The 17,944-nt window shown below is 34.8% G+C and overlaps 1 protein-coding gene across 13 annotated transcripts in view; it reads right to left on the bottom strand.

Annotated features, from left to right (window-relative positions):
* The window catches only part of LOC129722423 (gamma-aminobutyric acid receptor subunit beta), a 187,920-nt gene that overhangs the window by 77,662 nt on the left and 92,314 nt on the right, over positions 1-17,944 (bottom strand). For all 13 annotated transcript variants that reach the window (XR_008727598.1, XM_055675858.1, XM_055675859.1 and 10 more), the window contains exon 5: positions 6,084-6,310. Coding sequence is in view for 12 of the 13 variants with exons in the window: in XM_055675858.1 (XP_055531833.1) it covers positions 6,084-6,310 (227 nt within the window). In the remaining variant the exon portion in view is untranslated. The remainder of the gene's footprint in view (positions 1-6,083; positions 6,311-17,944) is intronic.

Genomic DNA, 17,944 nt, shown 5'->3' with positions numbered 1-17,944 from the left:
GGTCGATAACTTGAAACTTCAGCTGGGTTCTTATCCGCTTTTAAAATTGGAGTAATTTTTGCATTTTTCCATAATTTGGGAAAAAATGCAATTTTGAAGCAGCAATTAAAAATTTTCACTAAAAATTCCATTGTGCTCTCAGGGAGATGTTTGATTAGTATATTAAAGATTCCATCGTCACCAGGTGCTTTCATATTTTTGAAATTTTTGATAATTGATTTAATCTCATTCAAGTTAGTTTCAATTATTTCTGCAGGTAAAAAATTCTGGGAAGAAATTAAATCAAATTGACGTGTGACTTCATTTTCAATTGGACTAAAAAATTCAAATTTGAGTTATGAACACTCTCAAACTGCTGAGCCAGTCTTTAAGCCTTTTGTTCATTGGATACAAGAAAACGTTCACCATCTTTTAAAACTGGAATAGGCTTTGAAGGTTTCTTACGAATCTTCGACAGCTTCCAAAAAGGTTTTGAATATGGTTTCAATTTTTCAACTTTAGTCTCAAAATTTTGATTTCTCAGAAGAGTAAATCTATGTTTAATCTCTTTCTGTAAATCTTTATAAATAGTTTTAAAAACAGGGTCACGAGAACGTTGATATTGACGCCTGCGGACATTTTTCAAACGAATTAGAAGTTGAAGATTTTCGTTAATTATTGGTGAATCAAATTTCACTTGAGCCTTTGGAACAGAATTATTCCTGGCATCAACAATTGCACATTTTAATGCTTCCAAAGCGGAATCAATATTCACTTCGTTTTGCAAATCAAGCTCATTATTGAAATTTCTCTCAATATGAGTTTTGTATCTTTCCCAATTAGCCTTGTTATAATTAAAAACAGAGCTCATAGGGTTTAAAACTGATTCATGTGATAAAGAAAAAGTTATTGGAAGATGGTCAGAATCAAAGTCAGCATGTGTGATCAAATCACTACATACATGACTTTGATCTGTTAGCACCAAATCAATTGTTGAAGGGTTTCTTACAGAAGAAAAGCATGTAGGACTATTCGGAGACAAAATAGAATAGTATCCTGAAAAACAATCATTGAATAAAATTTTGCCATTGGAATTACTTTGAGAATTATTCCATGAACGATGTTGAGCGTTAAAATCGCCGATTATAAAAAATTTCGAACGATTTCTGGTGAGTTTTTGTAAATCACCTTTAAAATAATTTTTGTGCTCGCGTGTGCATTGAAATGGTAAATATGCTGCGGCAATAAATAAAATCCCAAGTTCAGTTTGAACTTCAATTCCCAAAGTTTCAATAACTTTCGTCTCAAGATGGGGAAGAGCACGATGTTCGATTCGGCGATGAATAACAATTGCAACTCCACCGCCGGAACCCTGAATCCTATCATATCTATGAACCACGTAATTGGGATCATATTTTAATTTTATGTTAGGTTTCAAAAATGTGGCGTCTTCTACAAAGTTGTGTGTTTAGCTAATATACAACTACATGCCCAGCATTGTAGTCTTCTGAAAGCTACAATTTTCAAGGTAATAAAAAAAATAATTCTAAGGATCAAATCAAATCAATTTTGAGCTCAAAATTTGACAATATTTTGATTTGTGTAGAAGCATCAGTTTTGTGTCTTCTATAAAGTTGTGTTTTTCAATGACATACAAAAATATGCTGAACATTGTTGCCTTTTAATTGCTATAGTTTTATTGATATTCGAAAAAAAATCGAATTGCAAGGATTTGTTTAATATGAAAAATAGCGTTTTATATTAAAACAGTCTTTAAATAGCATTCTTTTCAAATATCTAAAAAACTATTGGATTTAGAAGGCAAAAATGTTCAGCGTAAATTTCTATATCATCGAAGCACACAACTTTGTAGAAGACACAAAAAAAGATAGCTTCTACGAAAATTGAGTTATTGCCAAAAAATTTGAAAACATGTATTTTTTTGTACATTTCCAGATCACAGTTAAGCAAAAACTAGCAGAGGAAACCTGCATCGGATGAAAACTATCATAATCACTTTACGAAATTGATTGAAACGTTTGTCCGTTCTAATATCTTCATTGCCTGATATGCAATTGAAAAACAATGAATTTTTCACAAGGTTTGGCAATAATTCGATCTGCGAAGAAGCTAGGTTTCTGCTGCGTTCTACTTAGTTGTATGTTTGGATGACATACAAATATATGCCAAACATTACAGTGCCGTTTCGATTTTACCACAGTCAAAAAACATTTTTCCGTGAAACCAGCGAAACTGTGGACTTGGTGAAATGATGAAAATCGGTATTTTTTTAGATTTCAATGCTATTCAACGAAAAACACTAACCTCTATCGTTTCCTCGAATCCACAGTCTCGCTAGAGTCACCGGAAAGTGTTTTTTCGATCGTGATAAAATCGAAGCGGCCCTGTATTACCTTTTAAATGCTACAGTTTTTTGACATATTAAAAAAAATTGAGGGGTAGTCTAATTTAAAACGTTTTATCTCCAAAACGAGAAGAGTTGGAAGTAAAATGTCTACAACTTTGCGGAAGTTACTATTTCTCTAAAGTGTAAGACCGGCGAGTTAGATTTTGCAGAGACACTTGTGGCGGAGCTCCGAACTAGAACTAGATGTCATTTTCGAGTATTTTTATATACTAAATATATTCTAAAGATAGTATGTCAATAAAACCAGTCTTTGAAGGATACATGAAAAAAGTTCACGACTTTGAGCACATTTTTGGCAATAACTCGGTCTGTGTAGAAGCTATCGTTTTTGTGTCTTCTACAAAGTTGTGTATTTCAATGATATACAAAGATTGATCGAACATTGTTACCTTCTAAATGCTACAATTTTGAAGTTATTGAAAAAATCGAAATTTAAGGACTAGTTTGACTTTTAGCGGTATATCTCTAAAACAAGAGAAGTTGAAAGAAAAGTACCTTCGGTAAAGTTTTTTGTGATAATATTATCTACAACTTTGCTGAAGACAATGTTTCTGAAAGGTTAGTTTTTGCAGTGTCCCTAGCAGCGGAATTTCTCTGTTCAATGTTTTTTTAAAGTACAACTGACAAAAGTTTAGTACAGAAAACTTAATTTTATGTAACTTTCATATAATATACTTTATAACTTTGTACCCAATGAAGATTTGAATTTTGCTTGTTAAAAAAAGTTTCATACCTTTATATCTTCTACAACTTTACCAAATAAAGCATTCCTCTGTCTCTTAACTCAAAAAAATTTTTTTTTCAATTTTCAATTTAGGGGAACTGCTCCATTATTCATCTCAGCCCATATATTCATCTCATACAACATGAAAACACAATTGAAAACAGGAAAAAAACCGCATATTTTCTAACTAAACTAATCTGCTAATCCATGGAATGGATTCTTCTTAGTTCACTTTAGATTTCGCATAAAGAAGAACCCTCAAAAACTCACTTGAAAGCTCTAAATTTGATAGATATTCGGGCATGTGCACTCGAAAACTCATTTACCTAATTCAATCACCTACCTCAGAAAACAAAATCCGCGCGTTGTTCTGTATGGCTACAACGGGACTCGTTCAGCAGCCAATGTTTTTTCCATCATTAGCAGACCACTTTTTATTTAAATCACTAAACAAAATCACTCACTACACTAAGAATACTTTAATCTTGGAAATGCTCACCTCTAATTTCTAAAAACAAGCTTGAATTAGCAGAAATATATGTGACGAATTTCTACAATTCCAACTGTATGTATTCTCCGTTTTCACTGCGTTGAAGAAAATCAAAAGTTGCCAAATCAGTTTCTGTTAATACGAAAAAATCATACTGAAAATGTGGAAATATTCCGACATAATTGACGTAAATCTACAGCACTGTAGTGGTTACCTGGGTTACCAATTTTGCACGTAAACAACTGCAGCGGATATCTAGGTAACCTACTGCGACGGGCTGCAGCTACGTTCATTCATAATAATGTGATTTATTCATGATTAACAGTGTGATGAATAAAGGGGCGCCCTGAGATGAATAATTGAGCAGTGATTCAAGATTCAAATCTAGCTAATTTTACTCAATATACAATGCTAAACGATTCCATAAGAGCAAGTAAGCATATTTAGTTCATTTGTTCAATGATTTCGTGGAAATTCGGTGTTTAATCCGTGCTTTCTTCGTGAATATCGGCTCAATGAGATGAATAATGGAGCAGTTCCCCTAATAAATTTTTCATAGCTTTTGACAATTAGCCTAGATTATGCGGGTTATTCATACAAACAATTCTTCTGAAGACACTATTAGGCTAGGATAAAGGTGGAAGTCGCTATGAAATTAAATTCCACTTTCTGCCTTTTTGGGCCACGGTGCATTGGTCAACTAAGGTTTTGCCCTAGAGCTCAAACTGAAAAAATAAAACAATTTATAGCTTTTTGACAATTTCTGTAAATTTTGGTACCCTAGCCGGTTCGGAAGCGCGTCGAAAGGCTGTAGAATTATTGTTCCCCAGGTTCGTCACTTCTACATTTGTTTATGAGAAAATTTCTTTTAGGAGCCTGAACACTTCCGAGCTGATACAGAAACGATCAAAAAGCTGTAATCTTACATTTATTTTTATTTTGAGCTCTAGAGCAAATTTTTTTTCCGCTTTTGTCGATCAGTTATCAACATGGGTTTTGCTCTATAACTCTAACTGAAATAAAATAAATGAAAGAAAAGAAGTGTGTTAAAACTTCAGGCACCTGAATAAATTTTCTCTTAAGCATAGTTGAAAGTGACGAACCAGGCAAACAATTACTCTGCAGCCTTTTGGCCTAACGGTATCGAAATTCATAAAAACGATTAAAAAGCCGTAGTCTTTTATTTACTTTCAGCTTGGACTCTTTAGCAATTTTTTTTTCACTTTCGACAACCAGTGTAATATCCATTAAGTTTGTAAAATTTTAAAATTAACTGTATATCTGTCACATTATTCTGGGAGTTATTTTTGGTTTTTTTTGAGAAAACAGAATGAATGCGAAAAATTGCAGCAAAGAAAATCAACAGTTTATGATTTTTGTAATATGTAATATCGCAAGTATTGCAATATATGTCAAAAAATTGTCAGAAAAATCTATGACAAAAAGGGTTTTTTTTCTGCATTTTGTGCCAAGAATACTTCGCAAAAACTTCCATTACAGTATGATTTTGAATTAGCGCCAATTTCTGACGAAATTTTTTCTGATTGTCTCGCAAACATCATAAAATATGTACAGCTCTACAGATCTGTTATCCTTATTATTGAGTTATCTTTTGAAGGTTCTTCACTTTTATTATAAATTGAAGGAATAAAAATAAGCTTACGATCAAAACAAAACTGGTTTTCATTTTCTAAGTCCTTGTCACTAATCTTTGGATGAAACATGCCTCTCTTTTATAATTTCTCCATGTTGGCATTAATTTTTGATTAGTATTACTTATTAACAAACCAACGAGGATCTGTTTCACACCGTCATTTTACACGACACAAAATAGGTGAACTTCCCTAAAATGGGTTGTTTGCATAACATCATTCAAGCATCTCTTGAATCAATTTTCCACCTGTATCATTAATTAAAGTATCAGTCAAGTGATATTAATAATGGATTCACGGTACCCTTATCAACGGTACGGTTTCAGCACCTTGTCTTTCATCTGCGTTAAGCATTGGAAAATGTTGCCACCCACATGCAAAATCGAAGCCTTTATCCCTCTCGATTCAATCAAGATCTCCAATCAAGATCAAAGCAAATTATAACTGAGTACGCTTGATTCTCTGTGATTTTTTTCCCCAGAGGCAAAGAAAGATCAGAAATCTGCAATCATTCAAGAATTGCACAAGTGCACAAACTTTATTCTGCTTCATAAGTTAATAGAATTTCGATTCAGCATTCCCCGAAGTCAGCTTCCGACGATTATTTGACTTGACCTCTTGACCTCTTCGAATTGCTCTGTTTTAAGTGGGGAGCGGCGTAACAACGACAGACGATTGGGTTAGTGTAAATTGCAGCTTCATCTAAACATTCAACATTACTGGACGTGTGTAGTGGTGGGGAAAGGGGGAGTGTGTTTGTGTGTTGGGAGCGGGGTACAATATCTTACAGAACAGTGCACAATATCTTACCGAATACTTCTAGTTATAGATCCAGAATGATGTATTCTTATAAATTCATTACTAGTAGTCGCTATATGAAAGTATGATTGTTTCTCGTTTACAAAAAACGTGTCGGGTACCCAAATATTCTTTATGAACTCAGATCCAACTGACAGTGTTTCTACACCCGGCCTTTTTCTGTAAGCTAAACGTGGATCAGTCCAAAATTGTCGAAAGTAAAAATCCAATGTGAAATCCTATTGTGTTTTTTATGATAAATTTGATTGTTTTTTGAATCGGTTGTGTTTAATTTATACATTTTTAAGACGGTTTGTTTCATTCGACGGAGGGAACAGTTTGCGAGCGCCGGGGATGAGCCGATGAGGTTCCGACGACGACGACGACGGTGACGACGGCGATGTCATTTGTGTTTGCGGATTTTCGTATTGTTTTTTGTTTTTCGATTGATTTATTTTGCAGGGGAATAAAAGAGAAGAAGAGAGAAGAAAAAACAACGTTACATTTGCGGGAAATTTCGACTTTCACGGCACAAGATCCAATTTGGTTATAATAATTGCAATTAATTACTGCTTGATTTTGTTTGTGGGACAAACATACTGAGAACGGAAAAAAGCACACCAATATGAATATAAAGTTCTAGAGGCAAACAGAAAACCATAGGCTACGAACGGAAAATCCGATAACAACACAAACGAGCGCCCCGAGAGTGATTGCGAGAGGATGGCACGTAATTAAAATTAAAACGAAGAGCTTCATTCATTTTTCAACGTCATTCGAACGCAAATCTCGTTAGAGAATGCTTTTATACTTTATTTCTTTTTTTTTGTGTTTCTTTCGTTCCACAGCCCCCATCCTGTGTGCGTGTGGCGAGGATGGGAAAATCAAAGGATCTTTTTAACTCATTACCGTTCGATTGCCAGCGATGCTGGCTAGCTCCAGATAGAGAAAAAAAAGTTCTGATTTTAATTTTAATTACAGAGAACATCTTCTGTGTTGCGCTATACTTTACTGTTAGTGATTTTTTCTGTTCATTTTCGCTCTAGAGTATGACTTTGACGTCCGGTAAGTCGGTTCGGTCATATGATTTAATACGCACACACAAACGGAACACGTAAAAAGGAGCGCAAAACAAATGCTGTTTTATTTCGTCAGAAAGCAACTACACTAGGTTCAACACGACAATAAAAACGAAACGGAAAATTGTACATCCTTCAGAGAATTGTGGACTGATATTATCTGCTTGGATATCTATGGTTATGATTATATTAGTTACATCTTTGAAGGAAACGATAATTATACTATCAGAACTTAGAAACCAGTATAAGACAAACGATAAGAAGCAATGAGGGGCGATTTGTTCGAACGGAAATGTTGGTTTTAGTTGTTACTGTAATAGTTTTTTTGGTTTCAGTAAGTAGCTATTGCTGCTATTATTTGCTGTAGTGACTGTTGTGGTGATACTATTGTCGAGCGTGAGTGGGGATTGTTACGATAACAAAAATACTAACCACAGTTACACACCTTTTGCTTGGGCATGTGCGACTAAGTACAAAATGGAACTAGCATGCAAAATGGTTTCATCGAGAGGGCTTTGCCCTATTCAATTAGGGTATGTTCTGGGGACTTTGAAGGAGGATGTGAATGATGATTAGTGTAGAGGATTTTTTTCCTTCTGGCTGGGTGGCACTTTTCGGTGGTGGTTGCTCAACCAGGGGAGTTCGTAGATAAGCGCAAGTATTTATATATGTTGGATAGCTTGGCGAGCTTCCTTTGTGGACTTTGCTTCTGTCGCAGTGAAGTATGTATGCATGGTTTTTTTTTCTGTTAGTGTGTGATGGCTGTTAGCAAAGAGCGCAATATACGGTTGGATTGTCTAGCTGGATGGATGCTGAAGCAGTAGAGTAGGTCGAGATGGTCCACGGGTGCGCGCTGGGTGGAGCGGTGGAACAGGATTCGAGATAGACGCTGGAAATGGTTCGGAACGAAATATCGTTTTGCTGGCAGAGTGTACTGAATACTCTCGTACGGCGATTTTGTCGTCGTTTTCGGCAAGCTCCTAGGCGATGGCTCTTTGCAGGGCGATGTTCTTTGTTATAGGCGGCGCGACCCGTACGGTTCACGGTAGAAATGGGCTGGCAGATTTGCGACCAAGATCTTGGATTGGGATATTTTTTTTCTGTCGCATTGCATAAAGCCTGTCTGAGCTTAGTGCTGTATTCTCATGCAGCTTAGAATCTATTTTCAGAGACATTATTGCTTGTTGGAGGAGTCAGAGATTGGAATATTAGCCTATTGGGAATGGTAACTGGACAATACACTGAAGAATTTTTTTATATTGTTTCAATATATTTTGGTTCTGTGTTGTCAAGACAAAAAATGCATGTCATGGGCGTTTTGTTTTGAGGTTTTTGAGTTCTATCCCCTGAATAAAAAAAATGGAGTTGATTTTACTTTAAGTCTTAAGAAGTAACTTATTTTTTGGGGTGCGAATGGAATTAACGTTTTAGAAAAGAAAGAAGTAGCCAAGTATTTTTTGTTTTGCTTATGCATGCTCAGTACAAAATGGCGTCGAAACAAGAAGCATTGTGCAAGCGCATTGTTAACTGAACTGCACAAACATCTTGGCAAAAAGTTCACGGTGAACCGTTTTGCTAGCGAATATCGCCCGGTTTTGACTGTGTATAATTTCCTGCAAACCTCAAAAATAATTCTCGAGAAAGGTTGTGGAAAACCGACCAAAGTAATGAACAAAAAAGGACTTTGTTTTTCGTGTCTAAATCATGGTTGAAGCTCACTAATTTTGCTATCAATCAAGATGTGTACCAAACCGAATGTTTGAAGAAAATTTGGGATGAGTGACCGTGTATCACAATATTAGATTTTTCTGACGATTCGGATATTGAAAAAGTACTACATTATTTTTAGAGGCCTCAGGTTAGTCCTATATCCTGTGTATGACTCGTATATTTTATTCTATGAAATATTGGGCAAACTGAATCATAAATGAGGTGAAATTTATTAATTTATTCACTGCTTTTCCAAAGCAGTTAATTTACTATGACTGCAATTTGACTTAATTTTCGTGCGATCCATGACACGACTGATGTATTCTTGAACCGTATCTGCAGAAGGCTTGAATTAACGGTTTTAATAAAAAATGTTTGCAGAGTTGGAAGATTGGCATTTCTCATTCTGGTGACCAGCAAACAACTTTTTAATGTTAAAAAAAGTTCCTTGAGTAGGGCTGTTGATTATAGCCTTATTGCATTCATTTTTTGCATAAAAGCATAACAACAACGTTAACACTTGTGTACAAAAGTAATGCTTCGCCAAAACAAGTTTGCATGCAAGTTTCCGAATACAAGTCTTACTTCTCAAGTTTGTATTCAATAAGCTTCGATGCGTATTAATTATTAGATATTGTGTTCAATTATTAGGTTTTTCTTTGTGAAGCAAATGCACAATGAAGTTTCGATTTTAATCGACGAACATTCACTTCTACAGTTATCTTTTCTTGCCAAGTATGAAAGTTTTTGAAGCAGTTAAAAATTAAGTTAAATCACGCGGAACTTTTTCTATTGCCGGTGAATCAAGCTACAATAACTTGATTCGCCGACAATAAAAAAAAATCCGTTCGATTACTTTGAAACTTCCATACTTGGCCAGAGAAGATGTATTCATTCAATTGCTATCAAAAACAAAACCTGGAAAACAACTGACAGATAAAGATTTTTTTTTGAAAAATAACGAAAAAATAAATTTAATATGATGATTCATAACTCTGGCGAAAACAAATTCACAAAATTATTTTTTTATTTTGAAAATTTGGGTCATAAGTTAGACAATATAATAGATTAGACAGTATTTACATAAAAACAATATTATTGTTGTTGCTCGTCCTATAATTTAGAGTACTTTTCTATACACATGGAAGGATTCCGCGCTAACACGACTAAATAACTTAACGAAAAGTGTGTTGTCTTCAATAAATTGAACTTAGTAACGTTGCATAATTTGAAAAAAGTTATCTGGACTAACATTTGAATACGTCTGAAGTTTTTAAACTTTTTTTTTATTAATCGATATACTTGAATAATGACACGATATAGAAAATTGTTATTAAGTAATAAATTTTTGTAAACTGTTTGAATTTTTATTTTAAAACATTGAAAAAAAAAACAAATATGATATCCTTAACTGCAAAAAATGGGTTTTAAAAACTAAACACGATTAAAAAAATATTCAGCTAGTGTTACTTTGGAATAATCCCAACTTTGCTATCGATTGGAATACCCCCCGCTCTGTGCCAACCCTCTCTTTGTTGCAAAATAATTTTTAATTTTTTAATTTTTTAATTAAATTATCTTTGTTCTCTTTTAAACATTTTATAGACGTAAAACGTTCGAAAATTATTCATAAGTGATTTTTGGAGAAAATAAATCAAGGAATCCACAAAAAAAAATATTGTTATTGGTAAGAGGTATTGCCGGATATATAATTTTTGTAATTAAAAACAAAATTTGCATTCTTCGGTAAATTCAGCCGATTTTATTTTAAATCTGATAGTGTCATCGTGTTCATCGAAAAATTTTACGAAAAATGAAAATGACACAACAGCACTTTCATTCTCTCTAGTTAAAATTAATATTGAGTGTCACCCGTGTCAATTTTCTATGAAAATCATGTTAGTGAAAATAATGATATTGACTAAAAAAATGTAGAAATTATTTGATCTGAGCTGATCCATTGCATGAAGTCGATGAAATAGATAAGCATCTACATCCTCGAACAGATAAACATCGCTAAAACAACACAGCGCGTGCGAAATCGCAGTAAGCAGTGTTACCACTCTCAACTGATAGAAGCCCGAAGTAATTTCATTTTCAGTTCGTTTGTGCTGAAATTGATATTCACAGCATTCAATTTCAACTGATATTCTGTTGCTGACAGTAAAAATTCGCAGCCCTGCCCCGAGGTAACATGCGCCAATCTAAAGTTACAACATTTTAATGAAACTAGTTTTTAATTTTCTTGTTAATGTTTAGTATAATTTATGGACGTTGGTCGTCCGATAAATACTAGTGGGTGATTTCTAAAGAAAATATACCAAGATATCCAGAAAAAATATTATTTTTGACCGGAAGTGTTGCCAGATAGAAAATTTTTAAATTCAAAAAGTGAACATGTCATATTTCGGAAAATGCAGCTAATTTCATTTAAAATTTGATAGTTTCATCGTGTTCCTCGAGAAATTTCACGTAAAAAACACTTATCAACCCCAAGTAATGTGATAAAACATTTTTACGAAAATAGTTTTAAATTTATAATTTTTATCATTACTTTGGGATGATAGGAGGTTCTTACGTGAAATATTCTGAGAAATACGTTAAAACTATTAAATTTAAAATCAAATTGGCTGCATTTGCCGAAAAAGGCCAAATTAGGTTTTAAGTTCAAAAATAATCTATCTGGCAACACTTTTCGGTCAAAAATATTATTTTTCTGGATGCCTTGGTTTTTTTTTTCAAAAACTACTTACCAGTGTTTTTCGAAGGTCCTACTTCTATGAATTATAATAAAAATTAACAAGGAAATTCGAAATTATTTTCATTAAAATGTTCTAACTTTCGAATGGCTCATGTTACCTCGGGGTAGAAGTGTTTCTTACGTGAAATTTTTCGAGGAACACGATGACACTATCAAATTTAAAATAAAATTGGCTGCATATTCCGAAAAATGCAAATGTAATTTTTAAATACAAAAATCATCCATCTGGCAACACTTCCGGTTTTGGATTCCTTGCTTTATTTCCTCTGAAAGTCATTTATCAGTATTTTTCGGACGTCTTACGTCTTAAAATATAAAAAAGAGAAGAAAGAGACTTTGACAAAAAAATGCCTTATTTTGTACCAAAGAGGTGGGTCTCATGAAGCGGGGGGAGTTCTAATTGACATCAAAATTTGGATTTTTCCAGAGTGACACTAGATGAATAATTCTTCCAATTTTGAGCAAAATCTGTAGTGGTCTGCGCATTTCGTGGATATTTCATTAGGAATGACTCTCATATTGAACCTCTAAAACCGACCATGTACATTTTGTTCACTGGCCCAAAAAAATGATCTGTGCAAAATTTCAGCTCAATAGAACATGATTTTGAGGTTCCTCAAAGCGCTCCAAGTTGTGATTTTTCGACCTACGAACAACTACCAAGGGGGGAACCACCCCAGTAAAAAATAAAGGAACCACCCTAATGAATATCAAGTTTGAGATACCTGATGAATGTTAAAATAATTTACATTTGATATGGAATGAGCTGTGAGTCATTCTAGAAGCCCGTTTTAAAATATTCCATATGAGGCTTCCGGTTGCTTAGAAAACCCAGAAAGTCCCAGAAATTTTTTTTCGGTCAAAAATTTTTTTCCGAGATAACACCAGATCTCGACGTTTTATGCATTTTTAAGACATTTGGCTTCGAAAAAAAATACATTTCCCCAATTTTTAGTACTCTTCCCTTGGTAGTTTTTCGAAGGTCGAAAAATCACAACTTTGAGTGCTTTGAGGCACCCCTAAATCAAGTCCGACTGAGCAAAAATTTAGCACAGATCATTTTTTTGGGCCAATGAAACAAAATGTACATGGTCGGTTTTCGAAATTCGATGATGAATTTTTTTTCAAACAAGCATTGCCACCCTACCTTATATAAGAGCCTGCCCCTGCTCAAACCAATCAGTTTACTGGTGAATGGCCACTAGAACGGTCCTAACTGAGTTGCAACGGGTAGCAGCAGTTGCGACAAGGGCAGCGGATAGCAGTAGCGATATATCCGATTACTAATGCAAGAAATTGATATACTAGGAACTGAATCTGCCAGCAGCGATTTCACCTTTCACGCCGCTTGATTTTGGATCTCCTTTCTGGGGGGAAGCTCCGTCGACATGCAGGCATGTTTCCAGTTTTGTGGAAACTAAAACCAACCGTCATTTTGAGAACGACCACATATTTCCAATCGAAGTTGCAAAAATGACTTCCACATCTGAGGAACTTGACTTCATGATTTCATCCACATCTACTTCTAGGAACTGTGAGGGTCTTAGAAGGAATATACAGCACCCGTGATTAGTTTCCAGTGCCTTTACAAAACGAAAAACGAACAAACTGTCACAAAATTGACATTTCGTCGTTTTTGTTCAAAGCTTGCACAACTTCATTCAGGAATATCGACTTATAAAAACACTTAGCCCTTTTCAAATGTTAGCCTAGATAAATTTTTGAAAAATTAAGTATGCAATGATACTTATTTTAGTACACTCAAAACGTTTTTTGGGTTCTGAGAGGGTGTTACCAACATCAGGTCGAGTTGGCACAAAATTCATTCTTCGTGAAAGTAAGTCGGTTTGCATAAAAGTTGGAGAATACAAGTCTTGCTTCTCTGCTTTGTCCGCAATAAGATTCGATGTGTTTTCATCAAGCGTCTACTACTGAAATTTTCTGCGTGAAAACGGTTGAACATTCACATTCACATCCATTTTTCATGTGTATAAAACATTTTTAACGTGCAACAGTGTTGAAAATTTGGACAATTTCTTCAAAATTATCTATTGACAACCCTTGTCTGTCTCTTTCCATTACTCAAATATATTGACTCATGAAACAAATTTCAGTCCGTTTCAAGTGTTAGTCTAGATAAGTTTTATGAGTATGCAAAGTTACTTAGTTTCTTAAGGCCACAAAATTTTGCTGGATTCTGAGAGTGTGCTGCCTACATCTGGTCGAGTTGGCACAAAATTCTTTCTTTGCTAAAGCAAGTCGGGTGAGCGGTTTGCATGCAAGTTTGCGGATACAAGTCTTACTCGTTAGGCTTGTATACAATCAGCTATGATGTGTTTTCATCAAGCGCCAATTATTGCGTCTTCATACATGAAGTAAACTTTAAAATTCCTTAAATCTGTTAATTTTTGCAAGAAAAGAAGGATTTATTCGATTTCTGCTGAAGAAAAATTTAAAAATATGTATATTAAGGAAAAAAATCGATTTGCAAAACATTTCTGCAAAAAATAATCTATTTCCCGAATTAGAAAAGTTCAAAATTTTATGTTTTCTATAAAGTTTCATTAAAATTTATGATTTATAATTTTGTCGTTAACTGTGAAGTTCCTCAACAAAATTTTATGAATTACTGACAAATTCATAAAGTTTCGCATATTTTTTATATATGTATTTTTTTTTCATTCTTCAAACAAATTATATACTTAACAAAAAAGAACTTATATATACAATTTCCATCACGGAAAAGTATAAAAATGAAGAATGTGGTGTTAAACCAAATTGTGTAGAGGAAAGTAACAATAAATATATAAGAAGCATTATTATTTTAAGAGAACTATCTTGCTTATGAAAATATCATTATTGTTGTTGCTCACGATATGTTTTATAGTTTTATTATGTTTTAATACCATATTTTTTAACAAATTTTAGTTTTGGCATAACGAAACTCTAATTAGTTCCTAATTAGATAAATTCATTGCTAGATTCATTTAATGTGAAAAGGAAATTGAGTCACATAATTACATTTCCTGTGTAGGATTTTGACTGAGTCAAAAATGAAGAATGAATTTGGCATAAAATCGATGTTTATACTTGTAAATCTTTAATAGATAAGTTTTTAGAATTATCAGTTCAGATTTTTTAAGACAGTATTTAGAACTGTCTAGCTGTTCTCAAGGTACATATATATTTTTTACAGATGAAAATCTTTGTAAAACAATAATATGTACATTGACTCATAAAATTTTATGTTGAAAAAAAAAACATATTCCATTTCATTCAAAGCGACAAACAGTTTGGAAGGACTTGGGTGATGAATTCAGATTTGCACTAAGAGCTACGAAAATTATTCAAATGTAGTTTTTTCTCCAATTGAAACCACAGCCAACCCCACATCCTACCTGCGTTATCCACCATTGCCAACACTTTCGACTATCGTCGTCTTAAAATAGCACATCCATAAGCAGCCGTGTTTTACAGTAATTCAAAACGCCGAACACTTCCAGCCCATTTCCAGCGGCTCCACCCAGTGGTGCGTTTCGTCGGATCATCCCGACTATCCCGGCGATCGATCGACGGGATACGAGAGTTGCAGTTCTCCGCTTCCAGCTGCCAACGCTGCGCCCGAGAAATTGTGGTTCTCAAACTGCTAAGAAGATAATAACATTGACAATGGGCCATTCCTGGCAATTAAACACATACTCGGTGTACAGTTTCAGCAAAGAAGCAACGGTTGCGCAGCCAGTCTACTGGTATACTGTTGAGAGCGGGGGGTAAAGCACAGCTTTCCCTATTGCTTGTGCTGCTTGTACACTGCATTGCAGTCGTTAAACTGACGCAGGGAATTAGAACAGGATACAGAAATGAAATACAGTTCAAGTGATATGTACACAAAACATGATCTGTGGTGACTGTCTGTCACGAATAGTTCACAATTGAATTGGCTGTCCTGGTGGAAGTAATTCAGCCGGTTTCTGGGCTGATTTCTTTGAAAAAGTTTCATGCGAACACTTTGAATGAACGTAAATGAAAGATCCTAAAATGAAACGAAAAGTTGAAGGTGAAAACTCGAAGCGTAGTTGTAGGGGAGCTTGGATAAATAAAACGGAATACTGAGAGCACACTTGAAGCAGCTGCAGCAAAATATTCGCTTTTAATCGAACATATTGTTGAAACTCATACGGTAAACACTCAGCGCAGCGCACTGTCAACCGTCCGAGAGGGTGTGCTTCTTAGTGGTGGCGTCACAATCGTAATTGTTCACAACTGATCGACCGTCGGGAAACCTCTGATTGTCACGCCACAACGGGGAAGCAGCTGCTGTCGACTGAAACTGAAACTGAACCGAACAAAACAGCACCATGATACGACACAATGAAAATACTTCCCCTTACGCTCGAGCACAGTTCTGTAGAAGACTTTCACCGGCGTAAGTTCGCACGTTTTTCAAATATAGCGACGACACATGTGAAAAATTGTTTCGAGATAGATAGTTTCAGATAGTAGCGACCGAAAGGATGGAAAAGAAACTGATTCAAATTATATAATCTAGTCGTAGAGATAGAGTCAGTTATTGATGGAAACAGAGTTTTTTTTTTAGAGAGAGTGATAAGGGGAAGAAAAGACATACAAAACAGTGATTGATTTTCAGCTTCGATTAGTAGGAGCAGAGATAGCAGGGCCGCAGGTTGCGACGTGTCTGTCCTGATTTCAATCAAGATTTGCAGACATAGTTGTAACGTTTCCTAGAGCAAACGCAATTATACGAATGGGTTAATATCAGACGAAATTAATAGGAAGAACACACACATAAATATGAAGTACCATGAAACGCAGCGATCGTAATAAAAGATATATGCTTCAATTAACCAAGAAGACAAAAAAATGTACAAACACAACACAACTTACTTATGGAGGTTACAAAAAGAAAAACGGGAAAACGAGAACGGAAATATTACAAATTAAATTTTGCAGGCGGGCAATGGGTCACGTCCTGTAGTGACAGTATTTATAATTACTTTATTGTACGTATACATTATTCGTTTGTTTTTCTTTTTACGTCAGCATTGTTTCTGTTTGCTGTTGGTTGCTCTCGGCATTTGCATATCTTCGATTGTGAATATGTACGGAGATTGCTTCTGCGGTTAGTACTAGTCGAGACTTTGTTTGGTCGATACTATTAGAGTTATATTGCTTTGCTTTCCAACACAAACTCAATACAATATATGTATCAATAATATATTTTTTTTTGATTTGGTTTCCACTAATGATAATGAGGGTGATTTACAGGGTAACGAAGGAAGATAACGGCGCGTTCATCAGTTGCGGTTAAGGTAGTTTCAGTTACGAGTGCGCTTGCCGGTTGTGATTATTCGAGGACACGCTGCTGTTGGCTGTAAGATGAAGTACTTGGGCGGTGAAATACTGCTGTAACGAGGCAATTTGGCTACTGTTTTTATAAATCGACTATCATAATTCGGAGAGTTTTGGTGTCATGTGATGTTGTTTTATTAGAAATGGTTGAATTAGAATTAGATTGTGGTCTCAATAAAACCAGATGGAATGTTCTTGTAGTGAACTAAGTTGGTTCTATTTTCTTTTATTACAAAGATGTGGGTCCCCGTATGATTCCTTTTTTTAAATCATCATTCAAGATTAATTTCAAACACCATGATCTCAAATGTATGTTAAAAATTCTAGTCAAAATTTAATGATCGAACCAATTGACATAATTTTACTGCACCTTTCTGTCTAATATAATATCTTGGATCGACAGAAATTTCCCGAATTTCGAATTCGCAACCAGATGATTTGAGTACTGCACTGCAACTATATCAATATACTAGGCGTTTACATCACGAGTAAACTATTGGAGACGCATGGTTATGCGTGTCAGCATTAAAGTTTGAACTTCCATTCGAAAAAAAAAACAAACATGGATGAATGATCGTGCCGAAGTAAAATGGCAAAAATTAAGTGTTACACGAACATCATTTAGCTCATTAGTTTCACACAATGAAAAGAAAGGAAATCGGACCCCAAGTTAAGCTTTGAATCGTGGAAGAATGCTTCTTAAGGCCAAAAAAGGCGGGAAAATCTTAAATCAAGATCAGAATAGTTGAAAAACGCTTCTAAAGTCAGAACAGGTGGCATAAGAATTAACTGCTGAATCAAGTTGGAAACGCTAATGAATGTTTCTAAAGGCCTAGATCCGAGATAAATCGTGGAATCCCTGTAAAAATGTTTTCAAAGGCCAAAAAGAAACAATTTAAGCTCAGAATCCCTGACGAACCCTTCTTGGCCAAAAGCAGGTAAAATAGTAGTAG

This window comes from Wyeomyia smithii, chromosome 2 (genome assembly GCF_029784165.1).
Source record: "Wyeomyia smithii strain HCP4-BCI-WySm-NY-G18 chromosome 2, ASM2978416v1, whole genome shotgun sequence".
In the NCBI taxonomy this organism is placed as follows: Eukaryota; Metazoa; Arthropoda; class Insecta; order Diptera; family Culicidae; genus Wyeomyia; species Wyeomyia smithii.
Note: the sequence above shows the minus strand (reverse complement) of the source record. Positions and strands in the feature narration are given on the sequence as shown.